Source organism: Dendrobates tinctorius, unplaced genomic scaffold (genome assembly GCF_039654945.1).
Source record: "Dendrobates tinctorius isolate UK_male_01 unplaced genomic scaffold, ASM3965494v1 ptg000034l, whole genome shotgun sequence".
NCBI lineage: Eukaryota > Metazoa > Chordata > Amphibia > Anura > Dendrobatidae > Dendrobates > Dendrobates tinctorius.
The window spans coordinates 16,576,978-16,594,324 of record NW_027361702.1 but is presented as its reverse complement, the minus strand read 5'-3'; the positions used below and the strand labels follow the sequence as shown (position 1 = coordinate 16,594,324).

General features: G+C 45.1%; 1 protein-coding gene across 2 annotated transcripts in view; it reads right to left on the bottom strand.

Annotated features, from left to right (window-relative positions):
- The window catches only part of ASTN2 (astrotactin 2), a 1,339,273-nt gene that overhangs the window by 901,293 nt on the left and 420,633 nt on the right, over positions 1-17,347 (bottom strand). For both annotated transcript variants that reach the window (XM_073573127.1, XM_073573126.1), the window contains exon 5: positions 11,157-11,303. In XM_073573127.1, the coding sequence (XP_073429228.1) occupies positions 11,157-11,303 (147 nt within the window). The remainder of the gene's footprint in view (positions 1-11,156; positions 11,304-17,347) is intronic.

Below are 17,347 nucleotides of genomic sequence, written 5' to 3'. Positions count from 1 at the left end.
GGAATAACCAGCTTTGATCAAATTATCTACTGTGAGGCAGTGACTGGTGTTTCATATGAGGGTCACTGTATGTTCCCCCGAGGATGCGCACAGAGGTGTATCGAGGCCATGCGAGAGGGCATTAGAGTCACAGGCATAGCTGTGGTTGCAATGCAGACTAATGTGAGTGTAGGTCTTGGACACGCTAGTTGTCCAAGTCAGATTTAGGGAAAACCTGCTGTGGGCTTTTATGTATTGAAACAGACTACAGATGGTAGTGGTGCAGTTTGTTTCATTCCCGGCCCGGGTTTTCCATGTGGCCCCAAGTCTACAAATTCTAGTTAAAAACCCTGCAGTATAGGGTTTGGGTGTCAGGTTCAGTGTCAGTGTCAGTCTGGTGTTGGCTGGAGTACAGAGCAGGGGGCCCTGCAGACTCCACCTGTGTGAGGCAACACAGGCCAGTGGAGCAAAACAGCCAAGGCAGCTGAAAAGCCTGGTTCCCACAGCATACACAGCGGAGCAGTCACCCACGGCAAACGGCAGAGGTGGACTGGCGTGTTTATTGACTGTAAACTGGAGTATGTGGCTCCCGGCAGTGATCCAGAGGATATTGTGTACTGTGTATAGCTGTGATTAACAGGTGGTGCAGTTGCCCACAGCAACCGGTAATGGAAGTGGACTGGCATGTTTAGTGACTGTAATCTGAAGGATATGTGCCTGGCTGGAAACCAGAGGTGGACTGTCTTGTGCCTGGCTGTGATCCGGAGGTGGACTGTCCTGTTTCCTGGCTGCAATCTGGAGGATATTGTCTGCTGTGTTTTGTGAGTTGAACATTAACCCCTTAACGTCCAATGATGGACAGAGTCTGTCATTGGATGCCTCTCCTGTTTGTACAACTGACATGTGCCCGGAACAGCTGCGGGTGAAATCGTGATTCACCTGCGGCTGTTAACATGTTAAATGCCACTGTCAAACTTTGACAGCAGCATTTAATATGCACGCACAGGAAGTGGGTCATTACCTCCTCCCATTGGTGCCCGTGTCACATGACCGCAGCTTGCCGATGGGTTGGCATGACAACCCGGGGTCAGCAGAAGATCCCTGTGGTTGTCATTGCTGGATCGCTATGAGCATCATGTGGTGGTTGGCGCTCAAAGCAAGTGAGCATATTTGCTACATAGAGCAGGGCTGCAGCCCTGCTCTATGTAGCAGAGGTGATCGGACAACTGCAACTTCAAGTCTCCCATGGAGACTATTGAGGCAAGTAAAAAGTAAAAAAAATTTTTAAAAAATATAAAAAAAAATAAAAGTTCAAATCACACCCCTTTCAACCCATTGAAAATGAAACATTAAAAAATTAAATATACACAAATTTGGCATCACTGCATTCAGAATCACCCAGTCTATCAATATATAAAAGAATTAATCCAATCGGTAAACGGTGTAGCGAGAAAAAAAATCGAAATGCCAGAATTACGTTTTTTTGGTGTCTGAAACATTGCAATAAAATGCAGTAATGGGTGATCAAAAAATCATATCTGCACCAAAATGTTATCAATAAAAATGTCAGATTGGCACGCAAAAAATAAGCCCTCACCTGGACCCAAATCCTGAAAAATGGAGACGCTACGGGTCTCAGAAAATGGCAACTTTTTTTTTTCATTACAATCTTTGGAATTTTTTTTCACTACTTAGATAAAAAAGAACCTAGACATGTTTGGTGTCTATGAACTTGTAATGACCTGGAGAATCATAATGGCTGGTCAGTTTTAGCATTTAGTGAACCTATTAAAAAAAGCCAAACAAAAAACAAGTGTGGGATTGCACTTCTTTTGCCATTTCATCGCACTTGGAATTTTTTTCCTGTTTACCATTACCCGACATGGTAAAAGCAATGGTGTCGTTCAAAAGAACAACTCGTCCCTCCCATGACCAAAAAGTAAAAAAGTTGTGGCTCTGGGAAGAAGGGGAGCAAAAAATGAAAATGCAAAACCAAAAATACCCCTGGTCATTAAGGGATTAAAGAGCCGTTTTGTTTCGAACTTTGCTGGGTCACTGCCTCACCACAGCACAGTGTGCTACCGCTGCACTACACTACTTATATTTTTATTACACACATATTCTTTTTTTGCCAGAGACTTGCTGCGTTTTCTTGTACTGCAATTTCTCTCATTTAAAAAAAGGAAAAAAGTCTTATTTTTTTTACAGATTTTTTTTCTTATGCTAATTTTAATTAATGAGATGAATTGCAATACCATGCACAACTCGAGGACAAGAGTGGCACTGTGTTTGAAAGGAAATGAAACCCCTTTTTGTAATAATGGACCTTTGATAACAAAAATAAAGCAATTACCAAGGAGATATAACACAAGTAGATTTTCCTTCCGATTTGCTGAAACCTAACACTTGAATGTGACATAGAAGCGCGGTTTATGACCATGAATTTATCATTCTGAACTTGAGATACAAGAGCAAAATAAATGTATATCTCCAGTGTTCTTTTCTGCTTTTTATCACCTATTTTAACATATAGATAGCTAGTAGCTACACATTTTGGATGAAAATAAATGGATACTAGTATTTCATTCCTACCAAAGTTTATCAATGCTTAAAAAGGTTTGGGGTTCAAGTCTGGAGTCTCTATATGTGACTGCAGACTTGTGAATTCCCACTGCGTGTATCCTGCAAGCTGTCAGGGTTCTCCAATGCCGATGCCAGGAGCCGGTATGTGAGTGACGACTGTCGACTAGAATGTGATTTACATACAGTAGCTTGGAATAGTTTGGGAAATCCTGGTCAATGGTAATAATGACACATTTCATTGGTATTTTAGACAAAAATATATATGTTTATATTTAACATTTTAAAAATTAGAAAAAGGTAAATGGGCCTTTGCAAAAGTTGCATAGTTAGTAGCTAAGAAACCTACACGAAACAAAATAAGCATAAACCCTGCTGTAACTAAATAAGTAAAAAGCAAAAGTGCATCTAAATAACATAGGGTTCTTAGCAACACTGTTTTTGTTTAAAAAAGGATAAAAGCCATCCCACCAATGGCAAGGTGACCCTATTCAAGACGGTAATACACTGTCAAATATTAAAACCTTACCATGTGTCAGAAGTGACCTATGTGAATAAGGGCAAACAAAGGACTGGATCCTGAACCAATCTTGCATCCTCTGCTATTTTGAGGTCTAGCCACAGATTTTCAATGATGTTCAGATCAGGGGACTGTGAGGGCCATTGTAAGACCTTCAGCTTGCGGCTTCTGAGTTTGTCTATTTCAAATTTTGACGTGTATTTAGGATCATTATCAATTTGTAGAAAACATTCTATTTTAAAATTGAGCTTTTTTACAGATGGTGTTATGTTTGCATAAAAAATTTAATTGAATCCATTTTTCCCTCTCCCCGTAAAATGTTCCCAGTGCAATTGGATGCAACACAACCCCAAAGCATGATTGATCCAACCCCATGCTTAATGATTGACAAGATGTTCTTTTCCTGAATTCTGTGCCCTTTTTTCTTGACACATACCATACCTTAGATCTTTGTGGCAAAAGAGATTTATTTTATCCTCATTGGCCCACAGGACTTCTCTTCAAAATGCACCAGACTTGTTTAGATATTCTTTTGAATACTTCTGACCCTGAATTTTATGATGAGGACACATGAGCGGTTTTCTTCTGATGACTCTTCCATGAAGACCATATTTGTGCAGGTGTCTCTGAATAGTAGAACAATGTACCACAACTCCAGAGTCTGACAAATCTTTGTGAAGGTCTTTTGCACTCAAGCACTGGCTATGATTTACTTCTCTAGACATCCTATGAGCAGCTCTCACTGAAATTTTGCTTGGTCTTCCAGACTTTATCTTGATCTCCACTGTTCCTGGTAACTGACATTTCTTAATTACATTCCGAACTGAGGACAGGGCAACTTGAAAACACTTTCCTATCTTCTTATTGCCTTCTGCTGTCTTCTGGCCCTCCACCATTTAATTTTCAGAGAACTAGGCAGCTTAGAAGAACCCATGGATACGGTTCTTGGCACGAGGTTAGAGTAGGCTGGTTTTTTATAAAGCTGGGAAATTTTCATCACCTGGCCTTTCTTAACGATGTCCTAACAGGCTAATTAAGGTCTGAAACCTTGGTCAAAGTTATGAAAGCACACAAATCTCTAAGGGTGCCCAAACTTTTCCATTGGCACATTTTTCTTATTGTAATTTTTAACATGTAAAAAAGGACAATCATTATATTTTTTGCCTAATATACAAAGGAAATGTGTCATCGTGAACTTTAGGTCTTTTAGAGATCATTTCATCTTCAACTTGTTTAACTGTTCACAATAACAGTAATTTTGACCAGGGGTGCCCAAACTTTTACATTCCACTGTACATGTGGTTACGTGTGGACTAGATGTGCGCTGATATAAGTGAATTGAATGAGGTTGGACACATCTTGTCAGAATGTTACAGGATATATTCAAATTGCATACTTGCGATCACAGAACCGTGTGCTGCCGGCATAGGAGAATCCTGCCCACTGTGCACAGTGTGAGGATTCACAAGTTTGCTGTCACATACAATGACTATAGACTTGAATCCCAAGGCTGGGCAACCAATTTAATGTAGTTAAACTGCTGTCACTTCGTCGAGAGGGTACACATGAATTGCATTTGGTATTATGACGCATCCCGTCCAATGAACAACAACATTGTGGCTGTTTTTTTATGGATAAAATACTTTTCATATTGAGTTTGTTAACTTTTTACATTTTCAATTTTCATGTTGTTTCTACAAATTATAATTTATTTTCTTGAAACTATTTTTTTCATTTTGGTACAATTAGACAATGATCATTTATAAAATTTCAAATTTCAAATTTTTTTCACCAATTTTGATTTTTTTATTCATTAATCAAATCAAATCAAAATCTAATCAAATCAAATATATTATCGCCAAGTACATATTACATATATACAAGGAATTCTTTGTGGCAAAGAGGCAACATAATATATAACAACAGATACAACAAGTAACATCTAACAAGACAGATACAGTATATAGTCTACACATGACGATTTAATTGTTGAACAGAGAGTGGATAGAAGCTGTTCATATGGCGGTTGGTACTGCATTTGGGGACTCTGAAGCGACGTCTTGAAGGGAGTAGTTGGAATGAGGAGTGTCCCGGGTGAGAGGGATCGGATGAAATTTTCAATGCGTGGGATCGAATACTCTTATCATAAAGATCCTGGATTTTAGGCAGGGGGGAACCTATAATTCTCTCTGCTGTTCTGAAAGTCCTTTGTAAGCGGAGTTTGTCATGCGCAGTGGCTCCCCCATACCAGACTATCAGAGAGGAACAAATCACAGATCTGATGACAGCATTAAAGAATAAGATCAGCAGATTCTTAGACAAACCATATCTTTTCAGCTGACGCAGGAAGAACATCCTCTGTTGTGCTTTTCTTATAACAGCATCCACGTTTTTCCCCCATTTAAGATCATGAGAGATGATAACACCAAGGAATTTGGTCTCTGTGACCCTAAGAACCACTTCGTCATGGATGTAGATTGGAAGTATCTCATGTTGATCTTTCCTAAAATCCACAACCATCTCAGCAGTTTTTTTAGTGTTGAGTACAAGATTATTGGCTTTACACCAGTCACATATTCTTTCCACCTCACTCCGATACAAGTCTTCAGCATTTCCCCTGATGAGACCAATCAGTGTCATATCATCGGCAAATTTCAAGATTTTTACTGAGTCTGCTGAAGAGATGCAATCATTCGTATAGAGAGAAAACAGTAACGGGGACAAAACACACCCCTGAGGTGCCCCGATGTTTGTGACCAAGGTGTCCGAAGTGAATGGTCCAACTTTTACACTCTGTATCCTGGCTGTCAGGAAGTTATAAATCCACAAGCATAAGTTAAGAGGGACTCCAAGAGCTACCATTTTCTTATGAAGTAAATTCGGATCAATGGTATTGAACGCTGAGCTAAAGTCCATGAAAAGAATCCGGACATATGAGTGCAGTTCATCTGTATGATCCAAAATGTACTTCAGTGCCAGATTGACAGTGTCGTTTGCCGAACGATTCTCCTTATAGGCAAACTGAAGCGGGTCCCATAGCTTCTGCGTGAATTTTATCAGGTGGGACATCATAATTCTTTCGAAGACTTTCATAGCTACAGATGTGAGTGCTACTGGTCTATAGTCGTTCAACTCAGAGGATCCCACTTTCTTGGGGACAGGGATAATTGTGGAATTTTTCCAACACTGAGGTACAACGCACTCTTTCAGTGACACATTGTATATATTTGTCAGTATAGGGGCAAGCTGGGTAGCACATACTTTCAGACACATTGGAGATACACCATCAGGGCCAGGTGCCTTTTTGACCTTAAGTCCCTTCAGGATGCGTATCACCTCTGCCTCGGAGATCACTACTTGGGTGTTGCACAATGAATGATCTTTATATGAACAGACTGAGGAGCTTAGAGATGAATAGCCACTGTGTGTAGAGCTTGCCTCAAATCTGCAGTAGAATTCATTTAACTCTGCTGCCAGACTTCTGCTGGGGTTCACTATAGTGGGGTGGCTTTTATAATTGGTGACCTCTCTTAATCCTCTCCATGCAGATCTATTATCTTTTGATGAGAACCTTTCCTCCAGAATCTTTGCATACTCGTGTTTGGCTAACTTGATCTCTTTAGATAGCGAGTTCCTAAGTTTCTTGAATTCAGTAATATCGCCTGCTTTATAAGCCTCCTCTTTTCTCTTACGGATCAACCTGACTTTATTTGTAAACCACGGCTTGTTGTTTCCCCGAAAGTGGACAGATTTGGATGGAATAAACGTGTCTTCACAAAAACGGATATATGAGGACACTGCATCAACCCATTCATCCAGACCCGAGCATGTTTCCTGGAATACCTCCCAGTCCGTGCATTCAAAGCATGCTTGTAGTTGCAATTTTGCCTCCTCAGACCATGTCTTCTTTGTATAAACTGTAGGTTTGGATGTTTTCAACCTTTGCCTGTAGGCTGGAATTAAATGAATTAGACAATGATCTGAAAAGCCCACTGCTGCTCTCCTCACTGCCCTGTAGGCCCCTTTTATGACTGTATAGCAGTGATCAAGCGTATTGTTCTCTCTCGTGAAGCAGTTTATATGTTGAGTAAATTTCGGGAGTTCCAGGTTGAGTTTTCCTTTGTTAAAGTCCCCCATTACAATCACAAATGCTTCTGGAGATCCTTTCTCCCATTCTAAAATTTTGCATGCTAATTCACCAATAGCAGCTTTAACAGATGCTTGGGGGGGAATATATACTGCAACCAGAACCATAGATGAAAACGCTCTTGGAGAGTAAAATGGTCTACAATTGAGTGCAAGGTACTCTAGATCTGGAGAGCAACCTTTTCCCAGTATGTTAACATCACAGCACCAGCTAGTGTTGATGTAGAGACATACCCCACCCCCCTTTGTTTACCTGAAGCTACACAATCATGGTCAGCTCTGTAGATAACAAAACCAGGTAGATCCAGACTACAATCAGGGATGGTCTCATTCAACCAGGTCTCAATAAAACAAAGAGCAGCTAAATTGGCCATATCAGATCTCATGTTACAAAGTAAGTTCAGTTCCTCCATTTTGTTAGATAAGGAACGGACATTAGCCAAGTGGAGTGAAGGAAGAGCTGTTCTGAACCCTCTCCTCCGAAGGCGTGCCAGGACTCCTCCTCTCCTACCTCTCTTGCAGTACACCTCCACAGGTTTCACAGAAGTAATGGATTTTATGTGCTCAATTGTTGAATTAGCAATCATGCTCCAAGAAGGGGAGTCCATGAGAAATTGCGGATGATTCCAGAATAATAAATCGTCCCTTGAAATCATAAGAGTAGGTTTACAGAGTGCAGTGGCCATGATTACACTCAGCTTGTAGCTATAAAGACTGAACAGTCACAGCTTAGCAAAGTTAAATGTACAACTTTCCATAAAGGGTGCTTCCAGCACTGCTGGGGGGTAGGGCATGGGTGCAACAAGACAGGGACATCAGGGGACATGCCAACAGTCAGTCCAAACCTGCCCAGCTCACCCCTTCAGCTCCACCTGGACCACAAGATCTCCAGAACATCTCCAGCACCGTACACTCCACCAGCTTTCCTATCCCGGGATCATCTGCATTCTGGAAATGGGTACAAGTTGTAGGAAAGTTGGCAGGCAGCTAGCAGCTTCACTCTCCCCCAGCTGAAACCAGGCACGGAGCTCCACGAGGACAGAAATACACCGGTCCCAGCTGGTCGCAGTCTCCACACTACTGCCAGCTCTGCCGAATCCTGTAGCCCTACAGCTCCACGTGGACCACAAGATCTCCAGAACAACTCCAGCACCGCACACTCCACCAGCTTTCCTATCCCGGGATCATCTGCATTCTGGAATTGGTTACAAGTTGTAGGAAAGTTGGCAGGCAGCCAGCAGCTTCACTCTCTCCCAGCTGAATCCAGGCACGGAGCTCCACGAGGACAGAAAGACACCAGTCCCAGCTGATCGCAGTCTCCACACTACTCCCAGCTCTGCCGAATCCTGTAGCTACGCAATGGTGAGTGCTCCAAAGGGAGAATTAACAATTAAACGGGGTAAAAAACTAAAAAAACTCAGGAGCCTCATGCCAGAGCAGCCATCTCCTCGGCGCTCCTCCTCCTCCTCCTGTAACTATTAATTCATATTGAAAATTTTTTATGTACCATTAGCACTGTTTATTATTCCTCACATGTTTCGATAGCCTTCTGGTATATAATATGTATATGAACACCGAGTTTTTCCATACTTCAGTTCCAATGACACATTATCACATGGACACTATTCACAAGTGTCCATCTCTACAAGGGTTTTGCAGGTTTTTCCCAGTTGGCACTGCTGCCTGATGCCGCAACTTGATACTCCTCACCACTAGCCACTTAGTTCAAATACTTTTTGCACTTCACAAACACAAGCATTCAATCATATGAGCATTTTTTAATTTTTTTTCCTTGCAAATGTAATTTCTAAATTCATTTGTCCTTTTGTATTATGACTAGAACACCAGCAATGATTATGTGTTCTGATGCGGTGTCTTGATATTTAATTCCACACAGCCCAAGCACTGTCTTAATGTAGATTTTTTTTTTGGAATGGCATTCATGAATTAACCCCTTTCCGACAATGGGCGTAATAGTACGCTAATGTCGGACTCCCCTTTTTGGTACGTGCTCAGCTATATACAGCTGACAGGTGCCCACAACATCTGCGGGTGGAATCGTGATTCACCCACGGCTGTTAATTAGTTAAATGCTGCTGTCAATTTCTGACAGCTGCATTTAACTTGTGCTTCCGGCAAGCGCACTGGAAATCCCACCCATCGGTGAAACTGTCACGTGGTCGCGCATCACCGATGGTTTGGCATGACAACCAGAGGTCTCCACCAGACCTCTATGGTTGTCACACCCGAATTGCTATCAGTGCCGTCTGGTGGTTGGCGCTCATAGCAAATGAGCATTTCTGCTACATACAGATGATCTGAGCATCGCCTGTATGTAGTAGAGGCGATCGGGTTATGGCCGTTTCTAGTCTCTCTTGCAGACTATTGAAGCCTGCATTCAGAATCGCCCAATCTATCAATATAAAAAAAAGAACCCGATAGTTAAACGGCGTAACGAGAAAAAGAGTTTAAACGCCAGAATTACGTTATTTTTTCCACTGAAACATTGCATTAAAATGGAATAACAGGCAATCAAAAGATCATATCTGCACCAAAATGGTATCATTAAAAATGTCAGCTCGGCATGCAAAAAATAAGCGCTCACCCAACCCGAGATCACGAAAAATGGAGACGTATCGGGTCTGAGAAAATGACGCAATTTTTTTTTTCACAAACTTTGGATTTTTTTTTACCGCTTAAATAAAGAAGAACCTAGACATGTTTGGTGTCTATGAACTCAAAAAGACCTGGAGAATCATAATGGCAAGTCAGTTTTAGCATTTAGTGAACATGGTAAAAAAAAAAAAAACTTGGAATTTTTTTTCCCTTTTTCCAGTACACGATATGTTAAAACCAATGGTGTCGTTCAAAAGTACAACTTGGCACACAAAAAACAAGCCCAAAAAAGAAAACAACTTATGGCTCTGAGAAGAAGGCGAGCAAAAAAAAGGCAAAAATGAAAAATGGCCCGGGGGTTAAGAGTTTAATTAACCCTCCCAGGGTTCTTGCCTTACCATTTTTAGATATGCTGTGCTTTTTTTCTCTATTATTGTTTCTTTTGTATACCACACTTTGTTCGTGCCTGGAAGGTCGTGTCTTTGTGTCCTTGAATATTGACCTTCCTTATTTGCCTATTTAAACCCCACTCTGTTACATAGATGTCTGTGAATAGTCTATTTGATGAAAAAGAGTTTGGTACGAACTTGAATTGCGTAATAAAGCTTATATTAAATGCTACACAGAGTAGAATGACTATTTTTCAACAGCAGCGCGGTCAACCAGAAACATCTATCTCCTTCTACTCCTTAAACCACCATTACTGGCATCCTATAATCTCACTTTAAACGTACATATTCGTGTTTCAAGGTCCAATCACAGACTAGAATGCACAGACTTGCCTCGGGTCTCCTGAACTTGTAAGTCTCTTAGGAATATATCAGACTGTTGACTTCGGGTTAGAAGATCCAGCTGGTCAATGCACCATGGTTCGTACTTGGACTTCGAAACTTGGAGATACTAAAAGTTCCTGAGACATAGAACGGGGAGGCCAACTGTAAACGCTCATTCTCAACGATAGAGCACACCAACCTCCTCTTGGAATCTAATTCTGAGGAGTGAATCATATAATATTCCTTAATTTTCAGTTTTCCCTTCTTGTATCATAAGATCTAGTATTTTGCTTTACATTAGAATAGTATATAGTTGTGGTAAACATTGACACATGTAGTATACCTATATGACATACAGGGTAGACCAAGCAATATTGACTGTGGGGAAAAGCCGAGAACAGAATATTAACAGGATGTTTTAACCACTCTTACTGACGCATCTGTCCCTCCATTTCGTCACCTTGCTTCTTCCAAACTTCTTTTTGTTATTAATTTGTTCCACTGTGTAAAACCTCACTCGTTAGTGCCCTTTACTCTCTCACCATCCGCGATGAAGTGCTCTGGCACATGTAGTGTGACCTTCACGGTGAGCGGGCAGGGAATTTGCGACCCACACACTACAGCCAACACGCAGGCACTCACCCCGACCAACGTCAGGGCTGTTCGGCTTAGTGGACTCTTCAAAGTACCTGAAATTAAGATAAAAACAAAAGTAATATCAGACCAATGTTATTAAATATCCAGAAATACCTGGAGAAAATATTTTTTACAAAACATTCGGGCATGGGAAAAGTCAAAAATCCAGGTTTAGCACTGCAGCCTTGCAGTGCTGGGGTCCTGGGTTCAAATCCCACCAAGGACAATATCTGCAAGGAGTTTGTATGTTCTTCCCATGTTTGCATGGGTTTCCTCCAGGTTCTCTGGTTTTCAATTTAGATAGTGACCCCTAATGGGGGCTGCGATGATAATATGTGTATATAACTGTGAAATTAATATTGCTATATATGTAAGTAAAATAAATAAATGTGCTTGCTGCCTAAATGCATACCCATGTACAGTAGATACCACTAAAAATGCATATATTAATACAAAAACAAATCAACCAAAATACATATCAGAAACGCAAGGTACACAGAGTAGTTTAATGTTATTTTCAATTTCTCTCTTGAGCAGGTCAGATATAAGCAGTCTTCTTTCGGGCAAGGCAGGCCAGAGGGAATAGCAGAGCTGTAGTACTTGGTAGAACTATAAAGCTCAGCACAATTTCTGCTTTTACATATACCATATTTTATGGATTATAAGATTCACTTTTTTCCCAAAATTTTTTTGGGGGAAATGGGGGTGCATCTTATAATGCGTATATACCTTACCAATACCGTTGCTGCAGACTGGGTTGAGGGGGTGCCTGGCGGTGCTACTGGGCTGTCCGGTGGTGCTGCGGGGGTCTCTGGTGCTGTGGGAGGCTCTGCTGACATTTTGTGAAAGGCTATAGCCCCCCAGTTCCGTGGTTTCCTGTGCGGTGGACTCCCGGAAAATGGCCGCCGGGTGCGGTGCATGCCCAGATGGAGATCTCGGCTGAAATCTCATCTCCAGAGATCTTGATGCCGAGATCTCCATATGTGCATGCGCCGCACCCGGCGGCCATTTTCCGGGAGTCCACCGCACAGGAAACCACAGAACTGCGGGGGGGCTCAGGCCTTTCACAAAATGTCGGCAGAGACCCCCGCAGTACCGGACACCCCTGCAGCAGCACTGGAGACCCCAGCAGCAGCACCAGAGACCCCTGCAGCACCGCCGGGCACCCGCGGTGCCAGACACCCCCACACCACCGGACACCTGCAGCCACGCACTGCACATCGGACACCCCCTCATCCCAGCCTGTGGCCTGCAGCATCACCCCACTCCTGCTTCCTACAGCAGCGACCCTGGGACCCCGGTTCACCGCAGCCACCACCCTTGGTAAGCAATAAGACGCATGGACTATAAGAAGGACCACAATTTTATTAAAAAAATGTTTTTCCCAATTTTCTCTTCAAAATTTGGGGTGCATCTTATAATCACAAAAATAAGTGCTCGCTCTCATCTGCGTAAAAAAATTGATGTTGATCCAGAAAAAATAGGATGAGTGTCATGTGAGTAAATTGCGATTTTTTCCCTCCTAGCATCCGTATGACATACATATGCAATGCGTTTTTTAACATCATCTTTAACATACTGGGATTCTCTATGTAATATAATGCTAGATTTCAAGCTAATAAAGCGATATCTAGATAGATAGATAGATAGATAGATATCAGTGTACATTTAATCAGAGCTTTATGTGTGTAGTTGTCTGCACTTGTTTTTAGCTAATAAATAAAAGACAAAAATGGCCTTATTTTTAATAACTAGTTAAGGGAAAGCAGACAACTGTGACTTACCAAATTGCAACCTGTTGCGTTTGGCGCTGGTCGGCGCAGCGTCAAAAGGACGCATGCGCCGCCAAACGCATACCTGCACACGGCCTGTGTTCCCAGTGCTAAAGATAGAGGACGCAGGACGCATGCAGCATCGTGTGCCCGTAGGCGGAGCTACTGGAGGAAGCACGGCAAGGGGCGGGGCTTAGCGGCGGCCGTGCGCAGGTCGCCTCTGCAGCCTTAAACACAAATGTGAAACTAACTTGGAGCTATTTAGGTGAGACTTTTCCTTAGTACTGGATGATGTTTATTGTGGATTTTGGATGTTTTCGGGGCCATATTTATGGTGATAATGTGTCTTTATTTAATCCCGTTACCCCCATAGTAATTTTGTGATGTTCTGGTACTGTGAGAGTGTTGTAATATATTTATGCATTTAGTATACTATACCATTATGTCTTTTTATGGTCTCTGAATCCTCAGGTCCATATATTTGTAAATGTGTCCTTCACTTTGATATTCTTTTGTCCATATACTATTTTTTATATATTTTGAATATGATGTCTTATGAGTTTTATTAATAAAATATTGTGACATTTTATCTGGGTATTTTGTACTCCGTTTTTTTGTTTATTTTTGTATATAGCCTTATTTGGAGTATACCTGTTTATAGTAGTGGTTATTTTTATTAAATTAACACAATTTTCTGGATTTTTATTCATTACATTTTTTAAAGTTATTTATTTAGATAATTAAAAAAATGCTTGGGGACCCTTAATTATTGATAACCAGACTTGCTAAAGCTAACAGCTGAGAGTTGCAGCCCGAAGCTGTCAGTTTTGTCAGGCTGGTTATCAAAAATTCAGGGGAACCCACGTCATTTTTCTATCATTATTTATAGCCCGGCTGATGAATACTGCCATCAGCCACCACCTACTTTCACTGTTATTAGAGGCAGCAGGCTACTGTTGGGAGTAGTACTCTAATTAGTTGACACCTGTGACTGGAGGTAAACTGTTTACCTATGGTCACAGCTGCGGGCTCAGGCTATCATCTGACAGCGTGGGAGCTGCAGTGTTCCAACTGGTCATAAAAATCTTACCACTGATCAGAGCCACAGGGATTTCTTTTGCTGTCACACCAGACCAGGTGTTCAGTACAGAAATAGAACTTTACTGTTTGAGTTCACGCAGGGCCGCCGTCAGGGCATTACTGCCCTTACTACTGTATGGGGCCCCATGAACAGTAGCAAAAAGAGGGGCCCAGATATGCTGGCAGCCCGGGCCCTCCTCTCTTGATACTGCTGGTTGGGCTACAGGCGCAAGCTGCGCAATAGTTCATGGCCGCTGCAAGCCAGATACATAACAACACTGCGGTGATTTAAAGATACACCTACAGTGTTGTTAGTCAATGCAGTGGCCAGAAATCAGTGCTGTACCTTTAAAGCAGCAGCAGGACCAAGTGCATCATGGTCCTGACGCAGGTCATGTGACACACTGCGCGCTCTTCTCCATTCTGGAGCAGAGCAGAGCAGCAACATATCACGTTTCTGGGAGACAGAAGATGCTGAAATGGCAGAGGAGGCGGGCAGTGTGTGAGGACTTGCAGGAAGTTGCAGAGGGGAGAGAGGTGAGGAGATGGCAATCTGCTGATGTGAGTGAGAAGTTGGGAATCTGCTGAGGTGTGGAGATGGGAGGCTGCTGGGGTGTGGAGATGGGAGGCTGCTGGGGTGTGGAGATGGGAGGCTGCTGAGGTGAGGAGATGGGAGGCTGCTGAGGTGAGGAGATGGGAGGCTGCTGAGGTGAGGAGATGGGAGGCTGCTGAGGTGAGGAGATGGGAGGCTGCTGAGGTGAGGAGATGGGAGGCTGCTGAGGTGAGGAGATGGAAGGCTGCTGAGGAGATGGAAGGCTGCTGAGGTGAGGAGATAGAAGGCTGCTGAGGTGAGGAGATGGGAGGCTGCTGAGGTGAGGAGATGGGAGGCTGCTGAGGTGAGGAGATGGGAGGCTGCTGAGGTGAAGAGATGGGAGGCTGCTGAGGTGGAGATAGGAGGCTGCTGAGGTGATGGGAGGCTGCTGAGGAGATGGAGGCTGCTGAGGTGTGGAGATGGGAGGCTGCTGAGGTGTGGAGATGGGAGGCTGCTGAGGTGAGGAGATGGGAGGCTGCTGAGGTGAGGAGATGGGAGGCTGCTGAGGTGTGGAGATGGGAGGCTGCTGAGGTGTGGAGATGGGAGGCTGCTGAGGTGAGGAGATGGGAGGCTGCTGAGGTGTGGAGATGGGAGGCTGCTGAGGTGTGGAGATGGGAGGCTGCTGAGGTGTGGAGATGGGAGGCTGCTGAGGAGATGGGAGGCTGCTGAGGTGTGGAGATGGGAGGCTGCTGAGGAGATGGGAGGCTGCTGAGGTGTGGAGATGGGAGGCTGCTGAGGTGAGGAGATGGGAGGCTGCTGAGGTGAAGAGATAGGAGGCTGCTGAGGTGATGGGAGGCTGCTGAGGAGATGGGAGGCTGCTGAGGTGAGGAGATGGGAGGCTGCTGAGGTGTGGAGATGGGAGGCTGCTGAGGTGAGGAGATGGGAGGCTGCTGAGGTGAGGAGATGGGAGGCTGCTGAGGTGTGGAGATGGGAGGCTGCTGAGGTGTGGAGATGGGAGGCTGCTGAGGTGTGGAGATGGGAGGCTGCTGAGGTGTGGAGATGGGAGGCTGCTGAGGTGAGGAGATGGGAGGCTGCTGAGGTGAGGAGATGGGAGGCTGCTGAGGTGAAGAGATAGGAGGCTGCTGAGGTGGTGGGAGGCTGCTGAGGAGATGGGAGGCTGCTGAGGTGTGGAGATGGGAGGCTGCAGAGGTGTGGAGATGGGAGGCTGCTGAGGTGTGGAGATGGGAGGCTGCTGAGGTGTGGAGATGGGAGGCTGCTGAGGTGAGGAGATGGGAGGCTGCTGAGGTGAGGAGATGGGAGGCTGCTGAGGTGAGGAGATGGGAGGCTGCTGAGGAGATGGAAGGCTGCTGAGGTGAGGAGATGGGAGGCTGCTGAGGTGAGGAGATGGGAGGCTGCTGAGGTGAGGAGATGGGAGGCTGCTGAGGTGAAGAGATGGGAGGCTGCTGAGGTGATGGGAGGCTGCTGAGGAGATGGGAGTCTGCTGAGGTGAGGAGATGGGAGGCTGCTGAGGTGAGGAGATGGGAGGCTGCTGAGGTGAGGAGATGGGAGGCTGCTGAGGTGAGGAGATGGGAGGCTGCTGAGGTGAGGAGATGGGAGGCTGCTGAGGAGATGGGAGGCTGCTGAGGAGATGGGAGGCTGCTGAGGAGATGGAAGGCTGCTGAGGTGAGGAGATGGAAGGCTGCTGAGGTGAAGAGATAGGAGGCTGCTGAGGTGATGGGAGGCTGCTGAGGTGATGGGAGGCTGCTGAGGTGTGGAGATGGGAGGCTGCTGAGGTGTGGAGATGGGAGGCTGTTGAGGTGTGGAGATGGGAGGCTGCTGAGGTGAGGAGATGGGAGGCTGCTGAGGTGAGGAGATGGGAGGCTGCTGAGCTGCTGAGGTGTGGTGATGGGAGGCTGCTGAGGTGTGGAGATGGGAGGCTGCTGAGGTGTGGAGATGGGAGGCTGCTGAGGAGATGGGAGGCTGCTGAGGAGATGGGAGGCTGCTGAGGTGTGGAGATGGGAGGCTGCTGAGGTGAGGAGATGGGAGGCTGCTGAGGTGTGGAGATGGGAGGCTGCTGAGGTGTGGAGATGGGAGGCTGCTGAGGTGTGGAGATGGGAGGCTGCTGAGGTGTGGAGATGGGAGGCTGCTGAGGAGATGGAGGCTGCTGAGGTGAGGAGATGGGAGGCTGCTGAGGAGATGGGAGGCTGCTGAGGTGAGGAGATGGGAGGCTGCTGAGGTGTGGAGATGGGAGGCTGCTGAGGTGAGGAGATGGGAGGCTGCTGAGGTGAGGAGATGGAGGCTGCTGAGGTGTGGAGATGGGAGGCTGCTGAGGAGATGGAGGCTGCTGAGGTGAGGAGATGGGAGGCTGCTGAGGAGATGGGAGGCTGCTGAGGTGTGGAGATGGGAGGCTGCTGAGGTGAGGAGATGGGAGGCTGCTGAGGTGAGGAGATGGAGGCTGCTGAGGAGATGGGAGGCTGCTGAGGTGTGGAGATGGGAGGCTGCTGAGGTGTGGAGATGGGAGGCTGCTGAGGTGTGGAGATGGGAGGCTGCTGAGGTGAGGAGATGGGAGGCTGCTGAGGAGATGGGAGGCTGCTGAGGAGATGGGAGGCTGCTGAGGAGATGGGAGGCTGCTGTGGAGATGGGAGGCTGCTGAGGTGAGGAGATGGGAGGCTGCTGAGGTGAGGAGATGGGAGACTGCTGAGGTGAGGAGATG